This window comes from Schistocerca gregaria, chromosome 1 (assembly GCF_023897955.1).
Source record: "Schistocerca gregaria isolate iqSchGreg1 chromosome 1, iqSchGreg1.2, whole genome shotgun sequence".
NCBI lineage: Eukaryota > Metazoa > Arthropoda > Insecta > Orthoptera > Acrididae > Schistocerca > Schistocerca gregaria.
The window spans coordinates 770,520,853-770,540,914 of record NC_064920.1 but is presented as its reverse complement, the minus strand read 5'-3'; the positions used below and the strand labels follow the sequence as shown (position 1 = coordinate 770,540,914).

Genomic DNA, 20,062 nt, shown 5'->3' with positions numbered 1-20,062 from the left:
GCATTTCTCACTATCCACAACATGAAAGAATTTCTTAAGATGCCTAAATTGGTGTGCAGAAAACATTTTACCAAACCATGGAAATGCCTGTGACAGTTTTGTTCTCCAGTATGAGAGCATTGTGGGCCTTTCATTGAGTCCCATATTTAGTAAGCAATTAATAAAACCTCTTATCTTGGTACTTTTTCACATTCTTCCATTTCTTATACGGTTTGGACAATGTAACATGTTTAGTTATAAACAGTTTAGCTGAGCAATTTGTTTCAGTTACAATAAGCTGCAGCAACGTTGTAATAAAGAACAGATTGAAGTACTCTATCACAGGAGATCTTGCTGGTGGCATATGTTTTGGTCCTGGCAGCTCTCAAAATGGATGTGGTAATGGCTGTAGTGTTTCAGGTGCAATTACTTCAGTGTATTGTACATCTTCCATTTAGTCTTCACTTTCGTTCACAATATCATCAAGTACATCACTGTCACTTTCTGAACTGTTGCTACTTTCGTTAAAACACTCGTATCATTAGTACATTCTAAAAGTCCATAAATTTCTTCGTCGGTAAGTCCTCTGCTGTGGCCTGGTGTAGGTCGCATTTTTCACAAAAAGCAGATAAAGTAAATTCTTAACGTGAAGAAAACCACACAGAAACAATGATAAATAACAGTACTGCGCAAAAACAATGACATAGAATGCAATAACAGAAGGTAAACATGTACTGCGAAACAACAACAACAACAACAAACTAATATTTCACCGAAATGATGCTCAATTGTCGATAGCTATCGACCTACACGTAGCTCGAGGCAAAGAGATTCTGTAATCAGCACGCCAACACCATCTAGTGCCCAATTCTGTACGCTAAACAAGACAGTATTATCAACAGAGAGTGATGATAGATCGTTACCTTGACATTCAGAGGGTTAAGCAACACGAAGGAGAACACTGTCACCAGCCAACAGATGACATGAAAGCACCAGCTCGCAAAAATGTGAGGGTGTCAACATCTGGGGTGGTAATCTGATCAGTTATGCAGCTGAGCAACACCAGAGTGTTCCACCCACCTACTGGGGAAGAAGAACCACAGACGTCAGTAATAGTCACTGTTGTTATGCAGGTCATCGCCTAGGGAGCATCAGAGTAACACCACCGCTGTAGTCATCACTGTCACTATTGTCAGATACTGACAGCTGCCTACAATGGGTGTCATTGCCTACGGTGCATTGTGGTATTGCACTGTCGACATTGTTCTCTGGGATGCTGCTGCCACGAAGGCCGTGACCGGAACTGGGGACCATGGGCCACTGACAGGCAGCTGCCACTTGGGATGGTTGCTGAGACAGGGCACTCAACCATACCACTTGGAAGACCAATGGCACTCACCAGTGCCCAGCTCGGAAACACTGGATTCATTCAACCTGTGCTCAGCCAAAGGCAGAGTTCCCTCAAGTGTTTGCCATTTGGTACAAACCAGGGAGCATGTGTATCTTGTCAAATGTTATAGACACAATTAGTATTAACACAAATGGTTGGAGATCAGCCATTTTGAGGCATCCAAATGTGACAAAAATCTCAAACCTTTGGAAACTTCAAGAATTAGTAACTTAAAAACGAATAGTCTTAATTTTTTTTAAAAATTGGGTTCCTTCATTCAATGAACTAATATCAAAATCTGATATGTCAAGAACAAGACCACTGGCTGAGTTCACATGGACTGGTCCTATTAAAACAATGCATTATGTCAGAGAAGTGCAACCACAGTTGCATATTAACAGTAAGACAACATTTTTTGGTACATACAGAGCTTCAACACTTAATTCTGATGGAAATATGAAGAATTTTTGAAAGCTAAAAAGTTTGCACTCTTGCAAACAGGAAATAAGATTTCAAAATCTGGCATGACCTGTTCTTTTAGGCGAAGACATAGCATGAGCAACATCTCTGTGAAAAAGAGGCCGGCTATGTCACTGTGATATCACTTCAAAAGGCACACAGTGAAAGACTATATTTGCAATATGACAATAGCAGCTAGCTGTGAGTAGATTGCTGTTGAGCTGAGAGTTGCTGAACATAATTACTGTACGTCTATCTCAGCATCGGACACACTTTGCTTTCCGTCACACTATAGTGATTAAGTGCTGTGTACATGGCTGTACTAGCAATTATCTCACTGGGGGGGGGGGGAAAAGTGTGTGTTCAGATTTACAAAGGACTCTGAACTGAGGAAGTAGACACACACTATTTAATAGGAGAACTTCACTCCCTTAAAAACATTCTGTGGTAACACTACCAAGTTACATTAATAACAAAAAATTAAAGTCAATTTCAGTGTAATGTTGGTATGTAACAAACTACAACTACAAAGGCTCTATTATAGGAGATGTTAACTATGCAATGCATAAACTTCATACAACTACAAATGACAATGTAAACAGCTTATTTAATTTAAATTCCCTACAGTAATTACAAATGTAATTCCAGCATACCAAAATTTCTGGTCCTAAGATTTTTGCATTTTATGACTACATTTGCTGCATTATGAATATTTTAAGGTACAGGTCTTGCTTTGTTGTCATATGCGTATGGCATACTTTTACTAATGGGAAATCATTATATAAAGATGTGTAAGTAAAAATATTTTATTTCAATTTTTTTCTGAAATTTTCCTTTACTTTCCAACTTTCTCATGAAAACTTTATTCGGAGTGAGCTGATTCTCTAAAACACCGTATTTGACTACAAAGTAGGCAGAATATTAACATTTCCTTTGGAGAAATAGATTGAAAGGAAGTGCAGTGCCATTTTTATTACCAGACTTTGCTGGTTATTTGAGTTCAAGACAAGATGTTTAATGAGAACCCTCAGGTCAAACAGGACATAGTATGGGAACAGATGCTTCGAGACGAGCTATATTCTAAAGCAAAGAAACCACTTCTGCACAAAGGGAAAGAATACAGTTTTCTTGATTATGATTACTCTGTGAGAAAAAATGAAGATGTTGCACTGAATGAACCATAGAGTAAATACATGAAAAATGGTTATGTACTATTTCTGTACTTCAACTTAAGAAACCTCCACAGTATTGCATACACAACAGTTTGCAGAATCTGCAGTGTTATATACGATTTAAAGGACATTTACACTTCCGCAGTGTAATTGAAATTATGTTTTAGTTATGTATAGACTTAGTGGCAGGATGAATAATTTACACATAGGATTAATTCACTCCTTTCTTGAAATATTACCAGTTTAAGAAGGTTTGTTACCGTTTCTGAAGTCAAAGAGCAATGTCTCTACAATCCAAGGCTCATCATAATTTTGATCAAAAGCTATTGATTCTTTGTTCTATGTTGTTTACTACATCCCCACACACACAAGTTTTTGTGATCATCTAGTTTCATGATTCTCACTTACCCAAATCCATCAAGGATGCTTAATGTGGATGTGAATAATAGTCAATTTTTTCAGTCACTTAAAGGACAAAGTTCTATGTTTGGAACCATGTGAACTATTTGTAACATTTATGTTTTACGAGTTTCACATCAAACTGTATATGCATTATAAAGGAAAAATGTTACTGGAATGACTTTCAGTACTGTGGATATAGTAGCCAGTGCACATATATTCATGATTCATAGTATACAGTGACGTCGTCGTGTTGTATTGTATATGTATACATGTATGTCGTCATTGTCGTCTCTTCTTTCCTTACCTATTTGTTGTTAACAACACACAACTACACGGTCACGATACCACCTGATTCCAGAATAGCTAGCTTTATATAGTATAAAGATAGTGGATTTCAATGCAGCGTAATTTAAGTGTGATTTTATTCTTCACTTAATCTTCGAGACCAAGAACCAGCTACTCTTAATCAGGCCCAAAACTCTACTTTTAACAAGAGCACTTGCGATTAGTCTGTCATAATATGAATAATATGTAAGGCTAGACACCTCTATAAGAAAATATCACTGTTCATGAAACAACAAAATATACGAATAAAGTTCTTTATATCTTTCCTTTTATTCAATCAAATGCTTTCAAATGTTTATTTCGCACCAACAAATCACACACACCGCTATGTAGAGTGTAGATGTGTGCATGAAAAATAGTAGGCTGTTACCGCTGATAACCAGGTATGAGCTTATGGGTTGCTAGGCTACTTCGATCAACAGGATTTATATTGGATTTTGAAACTGATCCTTCTATCCAAACTTATGTCCTCCACAATGGCCCACCAACAGTGGGATAACCATAAAATATGCTTCCCTTACACGATAATTAAAAATTCACGTAAATTCTATTTATGCGAGTTTACAGCAAACAGTCAGCGTCGCGAAAACAGTCTTAATGCTGTGTCACACTCGCGACATTTTTTAGCCTGTCACAAAATTGATCTGCACACATCTACAATCAATTTCAAGTTCATAATTCGCCCCCACACGATTGTGTGCAATTGAACTCTGTCAAATCAATTATTCCTCGAATCGTAATCACTGATCCCAACACTGACCATTTATAAATGCACAATTAACACACTTTTTCTAAGAGTAATGACATCACGTGATCTACATGGTTATTAAAATATTATTCCAAATGACCTCAAACATTTATTGTCATTATATTTTAATGGTAATCAGAAAAAATATGATTTATTATTGGAAAAGAAAACCTAACAGATTGCAAAGTGCACGTAACTAAATGACAGCTTTGCATAGCATCGGGACTTTATCATGCAAAACTATATAAAGATACGCCTGAAATCTCAATTTCTTAATACCAACTGACAGATACAAGTAAGATATTCGAGACTTCATAGGTCAATCCTGACCTATAATGTTATAATAGTATTTCTTTTTCTTTCAGCTCTGCATACGGGAGGAACACCTAGACCTTTGTTCTCTTCTTCCTGAAGGTCCCCCCCCCCCCCCCTTCTTCTTCTTCTTCTTCTTCTTCTTCTTCTTCTTCTTCTTCTTCTTCTTCAGAGCACATCTAATCTGTGTTTCAGTGTATCCATTTTTCTGGAAGGTTTTGAATCTCAGTAGATAAACTGTCCTTGTCAAATGCGTCATGAGCTCTGCAGACAGGAGTAGTGAGCACGAATTTCTGTTGTGCTGGGTGAGGGCAGCTGTTAGGGTTGAGGTCTGTGTGCGTTTTCTTTCAGTAGACCGAATGTCCCAGTGAGCGGTCCATTTTCTGATTTATTAGGATTTCGAGGAAGGGTAGGCACACATTCTCTTCCAATTCCATTGTGAACTTTATGTTCTCGTGTATGCTGTTCAGACGGTTGAGAAATTCCATTAGAGGGTACTCGCCGTGCGGCCAGACTGCGAAAGTATCATCCATGTACCGATAAAGGACCTTGGGTTTAAGGCATGCTGTTTCCAAGGCGATATCCTCGAAGTATTCCATGTACAGATTAGCGATACATGGTGCCAGTGGGGATACCATAGTGACTCCCTCCACCTGTTGGTAAAACTTACTACTCCCCCTTTCAAGTATCTTACAGATTATGTTGGTCAGGCTAATCAGCCAGTAAATGTTGGGAGATGTTGGGTTCTTGGATGGCTAGAGGGTTGGGGCAACAATGCTATCTCATATGCGGAAGGCACCTTTCTGTCAAACACAATTGGAGACCCTGAGGAGACGTTGCCTTTAAGGAACATTCAGGTGCTGGATCAAATAATTTGTATTGAATCAGGGTCCGGGGAGGTGTTGTGGGGTGAGCCAAGAGCATGAAGTAGTTGAAAGTCAGTGAAGGGTTCAATACAGGATTCAGGACAGTGGGGAGCAAAATGTAACAGGAATGTCTGCAACTTGTCACTCCTACAGTAGGAAGCCAGCCAGAGAGGAGACAGCACACGCAGCACCACTTACTGTGCCTGATTTGACAGCAAGCCTTAGCATGAAGTCGCTTAAAAGTGATGAGCTTCATTTGCGAAGGATGTTTGAGTCATTGCAGGGCACATTGGTGCTCCATAATATCAATTGCAGTTGTCTTTGGGCCACAACAGCACCCGCCATCGGTAAGGGGTTGGAGAGGTGTGGGGTGGGATGGTGTGGTGTGGTTGAGTACAAAGCAAGGTGTGTGTGCGCCTGCTGGCAACTGCCCAAACGAACCGAATGTAAAGAGTTGCGACATCACGCTCATCATAAGCAGTCTGTGGTTAGGAAGTATTGCATAGTCTTTGTTCTAAGGCCTTTGACACAATCCCTGGAGCTTAGGCACACAAAGGGAAGACCAGTGGCAAAGCCAAAGTGACAAGCTGCTGACAGATGGCAACCACATGACCTGAAGGAATGGGAGAACTAGGTGGCCGAGGTAGGAGGACTGCAGCCTTGTCAGCAGCCTCATTTACCGTCAGACTGACATGACCAGGTACCCACAAACATCGCATTCTCTCTCTCCTCCCCCCCCCCCCCCTTTCTGGCATGCTGGTTGTGCGACAGGTAATTCTGCCACTGGAGGTCATGATGTTAGTGTAATATAGTCATATCGTCATATCTGCATAACGTAAGCATTTGTAACTCTTCTGAACTTCAGTATACAACAGGCGGTCAGTAGGTTTGTATTCTTGGATCTTCTGTTCTTTCTTGAAAACTGACCAAACGCAAACTTTGAGGGCAATGTTCCACACAGTTGACCCATAAAGGTGGTTGTTCACAAGGGCTGCCTTTGTGAAGTGGTTATCCACAGTTGCCACATTTTGGGTCTGCCGTGCAGTAGGAGAAAATCTGCCTAAGCGTAAATATCTAATATAAACATGTGTGTATCTGTACAAATATCCATAAGCCCTTTCTGTAAACGTCTGATAAAATGTATGCCTCACTACTAGAGATCATAATCTGATGTGCAAGATCTCTGAGGAGGGTGATTCCTTCAACCATGTTCGATGTTTCATGTGGATCAATGGTCACTCACAGTTATGTCACCTAGAGAATTAGATGCACAAAGAGCTGTGGATTGAGTAGCAGACGAGGTTTTAATTAATAACAAACCATTTCAAATTTTTCCCAGAGGTAACTTCCCAAATTTGTCTTCAATGTTTTCAACGAAAAGTAATGGTTTCATTGCAGAGAAAGTATTTCCACCAGTCCAAGTACATATCAAGTATTGTGTGAAGTGTTTAGCATCCAGACATCTGGCTTGTCCCTCTTCCCATCGGGTAGCCAGGGAAGGAATTGTCGTGGGGTCATACAATCTTTGTAGTGTTGTTAACTCTCTCCTTTATGAAATTTTTTCCCATCTAAGGAGACCGCTGAGGCCTTGCAGCCAACATTGAAAGGAAGTTTAATTAATCTTTTGCCATGCCACAACCCACTGTTAACAGGGGCTCTCCCCATCGGCACCACCCAGCTAGTAAACTGTTGCCACCCAGCCCCTGTGCCCCAGGCACGACTGATTTGCATGGGGAGCTTCCAACTCGGGCATCAACAGTGCCATCCATGCATGGTCAGGGAAGATACCTAATATCAAAACCCACAAACCAGGTCCCAGCACAATTGGCACCAAGAAGGCCATCTCATGGAAAGGCAGTGAGGAAAAAAGTACAAGAACAGACATGCAGCACGGAAAGGGAAGTACTGTTGCAAGCGGAAAGGGAAGTACTGCTGCAAGGTGTGGCGATACACTACTTTTTACTGTATCAAATATTGCAGCAATGACATATGGTAAGTGTCCACCTGAGTTTATTAATTTTACACAATATTTAACAAAGATAATGTTTACATAAATGATAATTTTTTTTAACTACAGATGTGTATGTGTTTCTAATGTTCCACAACAGACACATAAATGAGCCAGCTGAAGGGATGTTCAACCTTGCTCAGAATGTTGACATTGCTGAACACTTATTTCGGAGCCAATAACCGTGCACAAGATGACGGATGTTTCCCTCAGATGCTATTTCACCTCCACGTGACAAAATTATTTCCAAACTCTGGCTACAAAATACCTGGAAAATCTCTTACCCTCACACCTGCCACCCCTTATAAATTAACAAGCATTTGACTACTATGTAGTTTCAACATAATCCTTTTTTCATGTGTATGTTCCAACTTATGACTATATGTACATCAGTCTGTACGTCCATCTTCCATCACATGTTTAAATTGGACAGCAGGTATGTAATTAATAAAACAGAACACATTGTTTATCTCATTAAACATGGCAATTTCATATACTGTTCAAATTCACCACTGAACACAGTTAATGAAAATATATGTCTTTCAAATCTTATTACAGTACTGAGTCAAACTGAATAGTTACCAACTACTAGTGATGGAAACCCCCTTAGGGCTGCACTACCTTGGTTTTTACAGACTGGATATAAAAAGAGGTTCACGCAATAGAACTATTGCATGTGGATAGAGGGAGGATAGAACATGTACACCAACAGGGGAAGAAAAGAAGGGAAAGGGGGAATTAGGAGTGTAAAGACAGAAAGAGGACGCGAGAGACCCCAAAGACTGGTACCCCTCCCACCCTGGACTACCCTTCTGGGGTAGGTTTTACACTGGTGGACCAGATGGTAGTGGTGTTTGTCAATTCTACAGAATCTTCTTCACACCATGCGTCTTACTATGGTATGCCAATGGAAAGTATGATGCAGTTGCCTAGTTCGATTTCCAGAGAGAAATAAGAGAATAATGAAAGGTGAGACTATTGTACTGAATCTTACACCTGCTTCTTCAAAGGTTTCAGATACAATTGCTCATTTCTGTAGAATGAGGACTGATTCAACTTAGTTACTAAGTACAATTACCGTTACCAAACAAACTCTTACAATCCATACCATTTCATTAACACACACACACACACACACACACACACACACACACACACACACACACACACAATAATGCCTTTCCCCACAATTATTCGAACTCTACTTGCTCATATTAAATAGAAATCCTCTCCCGGTTGTGTTGGAATGCTGGGTTAAACTAATAAAGTTATACCTGTTAAGGAAGGCAGCATCTCTTAATGTTACAATTTCAGAATGTGGGTAAACCAAAACATTTGCTATTGAATAGACAACAGTTTTTAGCCAGGAAGTTTAAAAAATTTTGGCATGGGAAGGTGTGAACAATATAAAAATTTCTAAATATCATTCACAAAGTAACCCAGCATCAAGGGTCATGCACAAGTTGGGCAGGAATTGTCAGACTTAATGCATGGCTAGACATTCAAAATGCATACTAAATGGTGAGAGAATTTGAAAATCTGCTAAATGAGTTGCCACATTCAGTTACAAAGGTTTCCCCAAAGGGAACAGTAGGAGAACACAAAGAAGGAGAATCCCTACCAAAGTGGGGTGAGTGACCACAGGAGGATGCTGGTACATAGGAGTCAAAGAGCAATAATATGAAAGATTTGCTATTGAGAGAGGCTGAGAAAAGGAAAAAAAGAGATGGGAGAAAGGTATACCTATGCAGTACAAGGTGGTCAATTTAGTCACCTTGTGGGATGTGAAACTGCCTAAAAATCACATCTAGGATGACCAGCTCACCAGTCCTCATCAATTAGGACCAGACTCATCTTCTTAAGTCCCAAAAGTGGCACATCAAAATGCTTCGTAGTGCTGGCAGGTCACATTTTTGTTTTATTATGTAACTTGACGTATTTGGAAGGAGATCAAGTTTCATGAAATGATTCTTTAAAACAGTTTCCTATATACATTTTAAAGCAGAAATACAGTTCATACTCAATTACAAGAAATTCAATTTACAACAACTGTTTGTATGTCTATCCAACTTAGACATTTTCAAGACTTCTGTGGACGCAGCAAAGGCTTTATCACCCCGTTATGTCTTTCTATACAACTTAAGATTTCCTTGAGACAGTCGTATACACACCATAAATTTCAGTTCCAGTCTGCCTCCAGTAGCAGCCTATGAACTGACAGTTTGAGTAGTATCAATTGCGTACACGTAGCTCAAACAATACAGCACATCTAATAATTTACCACCACCAATTAAATGATTTTCATTGCATTTTTCTTACCGTATTTTACTGTTGTCATCAATTGGAGACAGCAAATCAAACAGCTCTTCGTTGTACAACTCCAGAAAAGACACTCTAATGGTGTACTCAACATCTTGTATTCGCAGTTCATCAATTAGATGTCCTACAGCTCTTGGAATAACACCAGCAAGAGGATCCTAAATTAAAATGACACTGTTTTAACACAAAACTTCCAGTTCTTTGGTTTTATTAGACTTTAACCATGTAAATGTCTCAATTTTAAGACAAATGCATTTATTACATCTGTTACATGTTTGATATCTCAGCCTGTTCAGGTCAACTGCAATTTGGTCCAGTCAAGTGTTATTATCCTCACTGATATTAAGATGTGTAATGCATAAAAAATTAAGTAGGATAATAAACAAGTTAAACAATGGAAAACCCATAAAGGAATAACAAGAATATTATAGTGAAAACAATTAGATTGATAATTACCCTATAGAGAGAAGTTGCAAACAGGCACAAAAAGACTGTTACACATTTGAACTTTTGGCCGAAGATGATGTGCTGATTGTAGGAGCATGCAGGGACACAATGGAGACAGTAAGGATGAATGTAGGAGTATGCAGGGACATGATGGAGGCAGGGTAGGGTTGTCAGGTGCACTTGGGAGGTTTAAGGAGGGGGGAGAGGAGCAGAGGGGGGGGGGGGGGGGGGGGTATTAGTCGAATACAGGTTATCAAAAAAATCTGGGTACACAGAATTCTAATAAACGTTCTATAAATAATATTAAAATAAATTCTAATACATTTTGTTTTCTCCAGATTGAATGATGGCTCTGTCTAAATAAGTTAGTATTTGAAGTGGAAGAGAAGAATTGTCGTATCACAAAACTGCAGAAGAATTTCACCTATGACACCCTCATTAGCGATCTTTGTTTTACTGTCATCAAGAAATTAATCACCAAGTTTAAAGTAATAGGGATTATGTTGGATAAACCACATTTTGGATGAAATACGACTTTAGACGAAATTAAAGAGGCTGTCTTTGCCAACTTGATGCTAGCCCAAAGAAATCACTTCATCTGACATTCATGGAGTTGGGTGTTCCAAGGTCAACCATCTAAAAAAGCCTGGCAGAGGGAGATTTCATCTGTAAAAGATACAGCTATTGCATCACTTAAATGAAGATGGCCCTGGCAGATACAGATGTGTGAATGGTTTGCAGATAAATTGGATGAAAATTTCAATTTTACTGAAGACTGTGTGTAGTGAAGTGATGAAGCTGTGTTTTATGTCAATGGTGAAGTGAACAGAAAATCTGATACTGGTCTCAAAGCAATCCACACTGGGTGAGTACATCCAAACAGCAGGGATGCCAAAAGGTGATTAAGTGTGATTCGTAGAAAGCTCTTCTTTGAAGAAGATCTAACAGATGAGATTTATCGCAACATGCTCAGAGAGAAATTTATGTCTCAAACTGATTGTTGGTGTTGGGTGACAGACTTCTAGACTGGTTTCAGCAGGATAAGGGCCCTGCCCATTTTTCTGAACTGTTAAGAGATTGGCTGAATGTCAATTTTCCTGATTGGATTGGGAGAAGAGGTCATGTGGAGTGTTCGCCTCATTCACCAGACCTTTCTCCACTTTATTTCTTTTTCTGGGGTACGCTGAAAGAGAATGTTTTCTCTATGAAGATTACAAATTTAAAACACCTGACAGAACACACTACCATTCAGTGTGCTAAGATCGATGACAATTCCAACCCATTTCATCGAGTTCACCTACATCGTGCAGAGCTCATCAAATTTCGCACTGAAAAGCACAGAGATCATGTTGAAAATAACATTCATTAATGTTTAAGTGACAAAAACAGGCTTTATTATTATTTTTTAGAATTCCCTGTGCGCCCATATAACCTGTACAAGGCTGCGTAGTGCCGGAATGAGAGCAGGGAAGGGAGTAGGTGGGTGAAGGACCAGTTGATGGTTGGAGGGGGGGGGGGGGGGGGTTACCAGGATGTAGGACATAAGGAGAGTTCCCACCTGCACAGTGCAAAAAAGCTGGTGTTAGTAGAAAGTAGGCAGAGGTCGCGCGCTGGGAAGCAGTCATTAAAGTTAAGCACATTGTGTTGGGCAGCATGTTCAGCAACTGGTTGGTGCAGCTGCCTCTGGCCATAATTCTTTACTGACCATTCACACTGACATAGTTTGTTGTCATGCCAGCATAGAATGCAACACAATGGTGGCAGTTGACTTTTAGATCACATGACTGGTTTCACAGGTAGACCTGTACGATGGGATAGGTGATGCATGTGACTGGATGGGAGTCGGTTGTGGTGATGGTGGCGGCGGCAAGAGGCCATATGGAACAGGTCTAGCATCAAGGTATACTGCAGGAATTTGAGCCATAAGGCAAGGGGTTGGGAGCAAGGGTTCAATGGACAGCAGAATATTGATGTGAGAGTGGTGGGAAGGATATAGTGGGTAGGGCATTCTTCATTTCAGGGCACAATGAGAGGTAGTCAAAACCTTGGCAGAAAATGTGATTCGGTTGCTCCAGGCCTGGGTGATACTGAATGACAGGCAGGACGATGGTATGTAGGCGGACACTGGGGAGACAAGGCACCTTCAGTCTGTGACACATTCAGTGTTACCCTTGGTATATTTGTAGAGAGGTTATTCATCACTACTGAGGCAATGGCCACAGGTGGCTAGTCTGCATGGAAGGGATTTCTTTGTATGGTATGAGTGGCAGCTGTCTAAGTGGAGGTGTTGGTGGCTGTGATATGGAAAACAGTAGTGTGGCCATTTAGATGGATGTCAACATCAAGGAAGGTGGCTTGTAGGGTTGACAATGATCAGGTGAAGTGAATCGGGGACAAGTGGTTGAGGTTCTGGAGGAATGTGGATACGGTGTCCTCACACTCTGTCCAGATCATGATGTCATCAATGAATCTGAACCAGGTAAAGGGTTTGAGCTTCTGGGTGGTTAGCAAGGGTTCCTCTAAGTAGCTCATGAATAAGTTGGCACCGGATGGTGCCATGTGGATGCTCACTGCTGGAACACAAATGTGTGACAGGTGATTCTTTCAAATGGTGAAGTAACTGTAGGTGAGTGTGAAACTTATCATGGTGACAAGGAACACTGTTTTAAGTCTTGAGTCAGTTGGGCACTTCAGTAACAGCAAGGCCATCGGCATTAGGGACGTCAGTGCAGAGGGAGGTGGCATCAACAGTGACAAGCAGGGTGCTGTGTGGTAAAGGGTCAGTAACTGTGGAGAGTTAGTGGAGGAAATTGTTAGTATCTTTTTCATAGGAGTGCAGGTTATGAGTAATAGGCTATAGGTGGTGTTCTATGAGAGCATAGATTCCCTTAGTAGGGTCACAGTAAACAGCCACAATGGGGCATCTTTGATGGTTGGGCTTATGTATTTCCTTTGGAAAGAACTGATACTTCAATGGGATTAAGGTTTGTGAAGGAGAGGTTGATGATTGTGTTTCAAGGTCTGTCTAGGTTCTGGATTCTGTATGGTCGTGGGAGGGAGTTCCTGAGGGCATGATAAATCTAGCAGATCTGTGAGGCAGAGTTTGTCAGTTATGAGGGGATGGAGGAGAGATATGTGGGCTGGTGCAGAGGTAGTGAATAGTGGTAGTCCCATGTAGTATACCCTACATTCCGATAACCCCCTCCCGGCCTGGGCCTCTAACTCTGCTATTCCCTTTGTTACATCCACCTATCCCCTTCTCTGCTCCCACTCCAGCACTACACTGCCTTCTTCTGTTCTACCAATACACACCTGAGTCTTTTCCCCTTTCTCTACTTTCTCCTTTTCCACTCCCATCCACAACCCTCAAGCCTCCAAACAGCACCTAGCAGCTCTACCGTCTCCCCATCACATCTCTGTGTGCTCCTACACACAGCACTATATCTTCCGCCACCCCAACCCTCGCATCCCCCCCCCCCCCCTTCCCACTACCCACAGAATGTTTCTCCCATCAACCACATCTACTGCGCACAGTCCAGCAGTGCCAAAAGAAAGTGTTAAACACATGTGCAAGTTGTGCTTGTGGGAATGTGTGTGTTTTCTACTTTAGAAGGCTTTTTGGTAGAAAGTTAAATGTATATCAGTCTTTTAGTGTGTCTGCATTTTAACAAGTTATCTTAAGAAGCTGCATGGCTTTCACATATTTCAGTCCTTTAAACTGATGTATTTGTCTATATGCTTTCTGCACATAAAACAGACAACTCCATAACCATTACTATTATATGAACACAGGAGCAAATTCTGTGATTGTTATGCCTTTTTTTTGTTAAATCAATGAGGATGAGAATAACTCATGAATTCATTTCTTGTCAACAATGTTGTTCTCACACAGCTCACTCAAATTAGTGTGTTGCCATGCCCACTTATCTTGGCTCACCAAATGTACCATGTTTGGAACCAGTTATAGCTGGCCAAACCATCCAAGATGCTCACCACTTTGTATCAACCAGTGAACAACTGCACCCTGACCAATGTAATACAATTCTTACAGATGACATCTTTATTGTGACATACAAACTGATTGCTTTAAAGTTCTGATCAATCCACCACTACAAATCTGTTAACAATAGCCAAAAATAATAACAAAAGTAGTTTTAATGTCTTACAAACAGGAAACAAATCTGAACTGTAGCTCGGGTATTTTTTATTGAGTAACTGACAAGGAGAAGGAAATCAGTGGTGCAATTGATTTTTTTTTTAAACTACCTATACAGTGACGCAGGTTAAGATCTCAGGTATCATTCAATGCAGCCATTCATCCTCGTGGGCCCTCATTTGAGAGTAATTGAAAAAATCTGAATTTTGTGACAGTAGCATTAAAAATTATAATTATTAGTCTAATTGTGTGGTACAATGTACAGGATAACAGCTTCACATCCAAGAGGTTGTGAGTCAAATGAGAAGTAACTCTTATTTTCAAATATTCATCAGAATAATTTCTATCATTTTTATTCAATTAATTGATTTAAATGTAATGTTTTAATTCCATTCCTTTGCTACATAATTTTGATCATAATATCAACTTCTTCATTTGCTCTCATTCTTCTTCCTACCATTTTCCCCCCACTCTGAATATTCATTCATGTGTTTCTAATTAATTTTATGTATTAATTTTGATGTAATTTTTTTGTTTTGTCACCCTGCTCTTTTTTGGTCCACATTACTGCAATCGCTATATTTCTTACTTTGCTCAAGTTTTGTTGTACTTACAAAATTTGTCTTTCGTGTAAATTTTCATCTGTGTTATTTTGTCCATTGTGCAATAGGTATTCAGGTTATGTTCTGAATGTTTGTATGACAACTACCATGTAAACAAAAATTGCACAATAACTGAATATTAAGCAAATGAAGAAGTTCATACAGTGCTTAAAATAAAGTGTCAAAAGAATAGAAATAAGAAATAAAAAATTAGTATATTTAATGAGATTCGAACCCACAACCTCCTATATGTGAAGCTGTTACCCTATCCATTGTATCACACAATCGGACTATATAAGGCAACTTTTTTAATGCTCTTAAATGTCACACAAAATTCTGAATTTTTGTCAATTACTCGCAAATGAGAACCCACCAGGGTGAATGGCTACAGTATGTGATACTTGGGATCATAACCTACATCACCATATAGATAGTTTCAGAAAGTCTATCATCACTGGGCACCTCTCCTTGTGAGTACCAGTAATAATTCTCAATTTTAGAAAATTTAAATCTGTGACCAGGCATTTGTCGATATGTTAGAAATCGTTTTTTAGCGGTGTAACAGTGAGCATAAATTACTATGTATTCATAGTGTACTATATATTTAACAGGCCACGAACATATGTAAGGCTACTACTAACTTGGGACTTAGTGCAGGAACTACCAATCCTGCATCATCTGTTTTATGGGAATAATAATTTTTAGGCAGATAGGATGAAACTTAAAAAATAGGCAGCATTTTGTCACCGGAAGAAACCATGATCTAGTTAGTAATCTCATAAACAAATAGCATCAAAAAGATTTATTTTTTGTTACTTTCATTAAGCACACCAGATGACGCTTCTGACTGCTAACAATCTCTAAATTTTAGAGCCATCCGTACTTCACATGATACTGAGAAGTGCACTGTACCACACGTCACATTCTCTTATTGCTCCATTCACATATTTAGCACAGGAGAAATGACTTCTTAAGCAATCCTCTCTGTAGGTTGACTGCTGTTAATTCATTAACTCGCCAAGTAACTGAAGTCTCACCCATTGTACTTATAATTAAGCCTACATGTTCATTCCATTTTGGTAAACTAATCCAAATACCTGGATGTAAACATCTGCAAAGATTGTTATAACCAGGTACTTGTTATAGATAACAGACCCAATTGTGAGGATAATGCTATTCTGAATTTTGTGAAGTGCACATGAAAGGGATTCCGCTGTGTTCTGAAACCTCCTTCAGTTTTAACAGTTTGATCCATCTCTGAACACCAACTGAAGTAACATATAAATCACATTTTTTGCAACAAAGAGATTTGAATTGGGCAGTACAGCTTTATGTTCATTTGAACAACAACCAGTCATACGATTAAAAATATCTGGAATACCTGTATATTGTTTACAAGGAAGATTCAATTTAAAAATATTTTCAATGTGTCACTCTCGCATATTGTTTTGCAGCTTCTTTAGTCCTAGTTATGATATTAACACTCCATACAATTTTCATTTTCTCGTAAGTCAGTATCAGGTACTATTCATCAATCTCCAAGATTATTTGTTTCGAGTTACTGCAACGCTGCATCGACTACCACAATAGTAGTGTTGTGACAACTTACTGACCAACTCGTTTCTGGAGCTACAGCAATCCAATGTTATAACTACTCTTCAGAAGAAAAGTAACAAAATGTTCATGAGTGTATATTCACACTTCTTAACATGTTCCATGCCAAGTGGGCTAATTTCGAAAAAGGGTGAAATTTTATTTTAACATTGGTAAAGTTTTACTTTCACCGTTTATAGTTGCAGAGATACAGTCATTTGTTTGACCCCATAGCATACCTTCCAACGGTGTACCGATAAGTTATCAGCAACTTTGCGACAGTATCTCAGATAGTATTTTCACAAATTAAAGAAAACTACGCCAAAGTGAAATTTAGCTTTTCAAATCTCCAGAACTAACTGTGAAATAAACCTGACATTGAGTGCAATAAATTACCAACCCAAGGTCTCTCCTCATTTGTCTCATGCTTTCCAATAGCTTACAAGCAGTGGTCAAATTGAAAATTTTTGTGAAAATCCCAAAAATGGAAATTTTCAGCACACCATTTTTGGAAAAGTATTTCCTGCAAACACAGTAAAACTATTTTCATTAGACTAAATTCTGAGCCATCTAAAACAGCTAGATTTGGTCTTGCAAGACAAGCATATAAGGTGCTAAAAAACAATGAAACAGTGAAGATGTTGTGAAGCTATGCCCCTTCACTGATAAACTAAATATGACATTTTACTTTGTCTTTCAATTGTTTACTAGTATTTAGGTACAATCAGAAGTCCCAATGAAGAGACGCAAGACTTAAACCGAAAACCAAAAAGTGTAAAAAAAGGTGTGATTTTTAAACATGTTCAGCACTGAACACTATAAAATTCTTTATCTAAAAATGAAAGGGTGTAAAGTATCCAGCAATAAGCATAGTGCTCTTTTCTGCATATCTAATAATTTACACTAATCAACTGAGATTTGCAGTGTTGTTGTGGTCTTCAGTCCTGAGACTGGTTTGATGCAGCTCTCCATGCTACTCTATCCTGCACAAGCTTCTTCATCTCCCAGTAACTACTGCAACCTACATCCTTCTGAATCTGCTTAGTGTATTCATCTCTTGGTCTCCGTCTACGATTTTACCCTCCACACTGCCCTCCAATACTAAATTGGTGATCCCTTGATGCCTCAGAACATATTCTACCAACCGATTCCTCCTCCTAGTCAAGATGTGCCATAAACTTCCCTTCTCCCGAATCCTATTCAACACATCATTAGTTGTGTGATCTACCCATCTAATCTTCAGCATTCTTTTATAGAACCACATTTCGAAAGCTTCTATTCTCTTCTTGTCTAAACTATTTATCGTCCATGTTTCACTTCCACACATGGCTACACTCAATACAAATACTTTCAGAAACGACTTCCTGACCATTAAATCTATACTCGATGTTAACAAATTTCTCTTCTTCAGAAACGCTTTCCTTGCCATTGCCAGTCTACATTTTATATCCTCTCTACTTCGACCATCATCAGTTATTTTTCTCCCAAATAGCAAAACTCCTTTACTACTTTAAATGTCTCATTTCCTAATCTAATTCCCTCAGTATCACCTGGCTTAATTCGACTACATTCCACTATCCTCGTTTTGCTTTTGTTGATGTTCATCTTATATCCTCCTTTCAGGACACTATACATTCCGTTCAAATGCTCTTCCAAGTCCTTTGCTGTCTCTGACAGAATTACTATGTCATCGGCGAATCTCAAAGTTTTTATTTCTTCTCCCTGGATTTTAATACCTACTCCGAATTTTTCTTTTGTTTCCTTTACTGCTTGCTCAACATACAAATTGAATAACATCGGGTAGAGGCTACAACCCTGTCTCACTCCCTTCCCAACCACTGCTTCCCTTTCATGTCCCTCTCGACTTTTAGAACTGCCATCTGCTTTCTGTACAAATTGTAAATAGCCTTTCGCTCCCTGTATTTTGCCCCTGCCATCTTTAGAATTTGAAGGAGAGTATTCAAGTCAACATTCTGAAAAGCTTTCTCTAAGTCTACAAATGCTAGAAACGTAGGTTTGCCTTTCCTTAATCTAGCTTCTAATGTTAAGTCGTAGGGTCAGTATTGCCTCACGTGTTCCAATATTTCTACGGAATCCAAACTGATCTTCCCAGAGGTTGGCCTCTACTAGTTTTTCCATTCATCTGTAAAGAATTCGTGTTAGTATTTTGTAGCCGTGACTTATTAAACTGATAGTTCGGTAATTTTCACATCTGTCAAAACCGGCTTTCTTTGGGATTGGAATTATTATGTTCTTCTTGAAGTCTGAGGGTATTTCGCCTGGCTCATATATCTTGCTCACCAGATGGTAGAGTTTCGTCAGGACTGGCTCTCCCAAGGCTGTCAGTAGTTCTAATGGAATGTACACACCCGGGGCATTGTTTCGACTCGGGTCTTTTAGTGCTCTGTCAAACTCTTCACGCAGTATCGTATCTCCCATTTCATCTACATCCTCTTCTATTTCCATAATATTGTCCTGAAGTATATTGCTCTTGTATAGACCCTCTATATACTCCTTCCACCTGTCTGCTTTCCCTTCTTTGCTTAGAACTATGTTTCTATCTGAGCTCTCGATATTCATACAAGTGATTCTCTTTTCTCCAAAGGTCTCTTTAGTTTTCCTGTAGGCAGTATCTATCTTACTCCTGGTGAGACAAGCCTCTATATCCTTACATTTGTCCTCTAGCCATCCCTGCTTAGCCATTTTGCCCTTCCTGTCGATCTCATTTTCGAGGCGTTTGTATTCCTTTTTGCCTGTTTCATTTACTGCATTTTTATATTTTCTCCTTTCATCAATTAAATTCAATATTTCTTCTGTTACCCACGGATTTCTTTTAGCCCTCGTCTTTTTACCTACTTTATCTTCTGCTGCCTTCACTATTTCATCCCTCAAAGCTACCCATTCTTCTTTATTTCTTTCCCCCATTCCCGTCAATTGTTCCCTTATGCTCTCCTTGAAACTGTACAACCTCTGGTTCTTTCAGTTTATTCAGGTCCCGTCTCCTTAAATTTCCTCCTTTTTGCAGTTTCTTCACTTTTAATGTACAGTTCATAACCAATAGATTGTGGTCAGAGTCCACATCTGCCCCTGGAAATGACTTACAATTTAAAACCTGGTTCCTAAATCTGTCTTACCATTATATAATCTATCTGAAACCTGTCAGTATCTCCAGGCTTCGTCCATGTATACAACCTTCTTTTACGATTCTTGAACCATGTTGTGCTCTGTGCAAAATTCTACCAGGTGGCTTCCTCTTTCATTTCT

General features: G+C 39.4%; 1 protein-coding gene across 1 annotated transcript in view; it reads right to left on the bottom strand.

Moving 5' to 3' along the window:
* The window catches only part of LOC126268318 (kinesin-like protein KIF11-A), a 186,430-nt gene that overhangs the window by 137,201 nt on the left and 29,167 nt on the right, over positions 1–20,062 (bottom strand). The window contains exon 4 of the mRNA XM_049973900.1: positions 10,001–10,158. Coding sequence (XP_049829857.1) covers positions 10,001–10,158 — 158 coding nt within the window. The remainder of the gene's footprint in view (positions 1–10,000; positions 10,159–20,062) is intronic.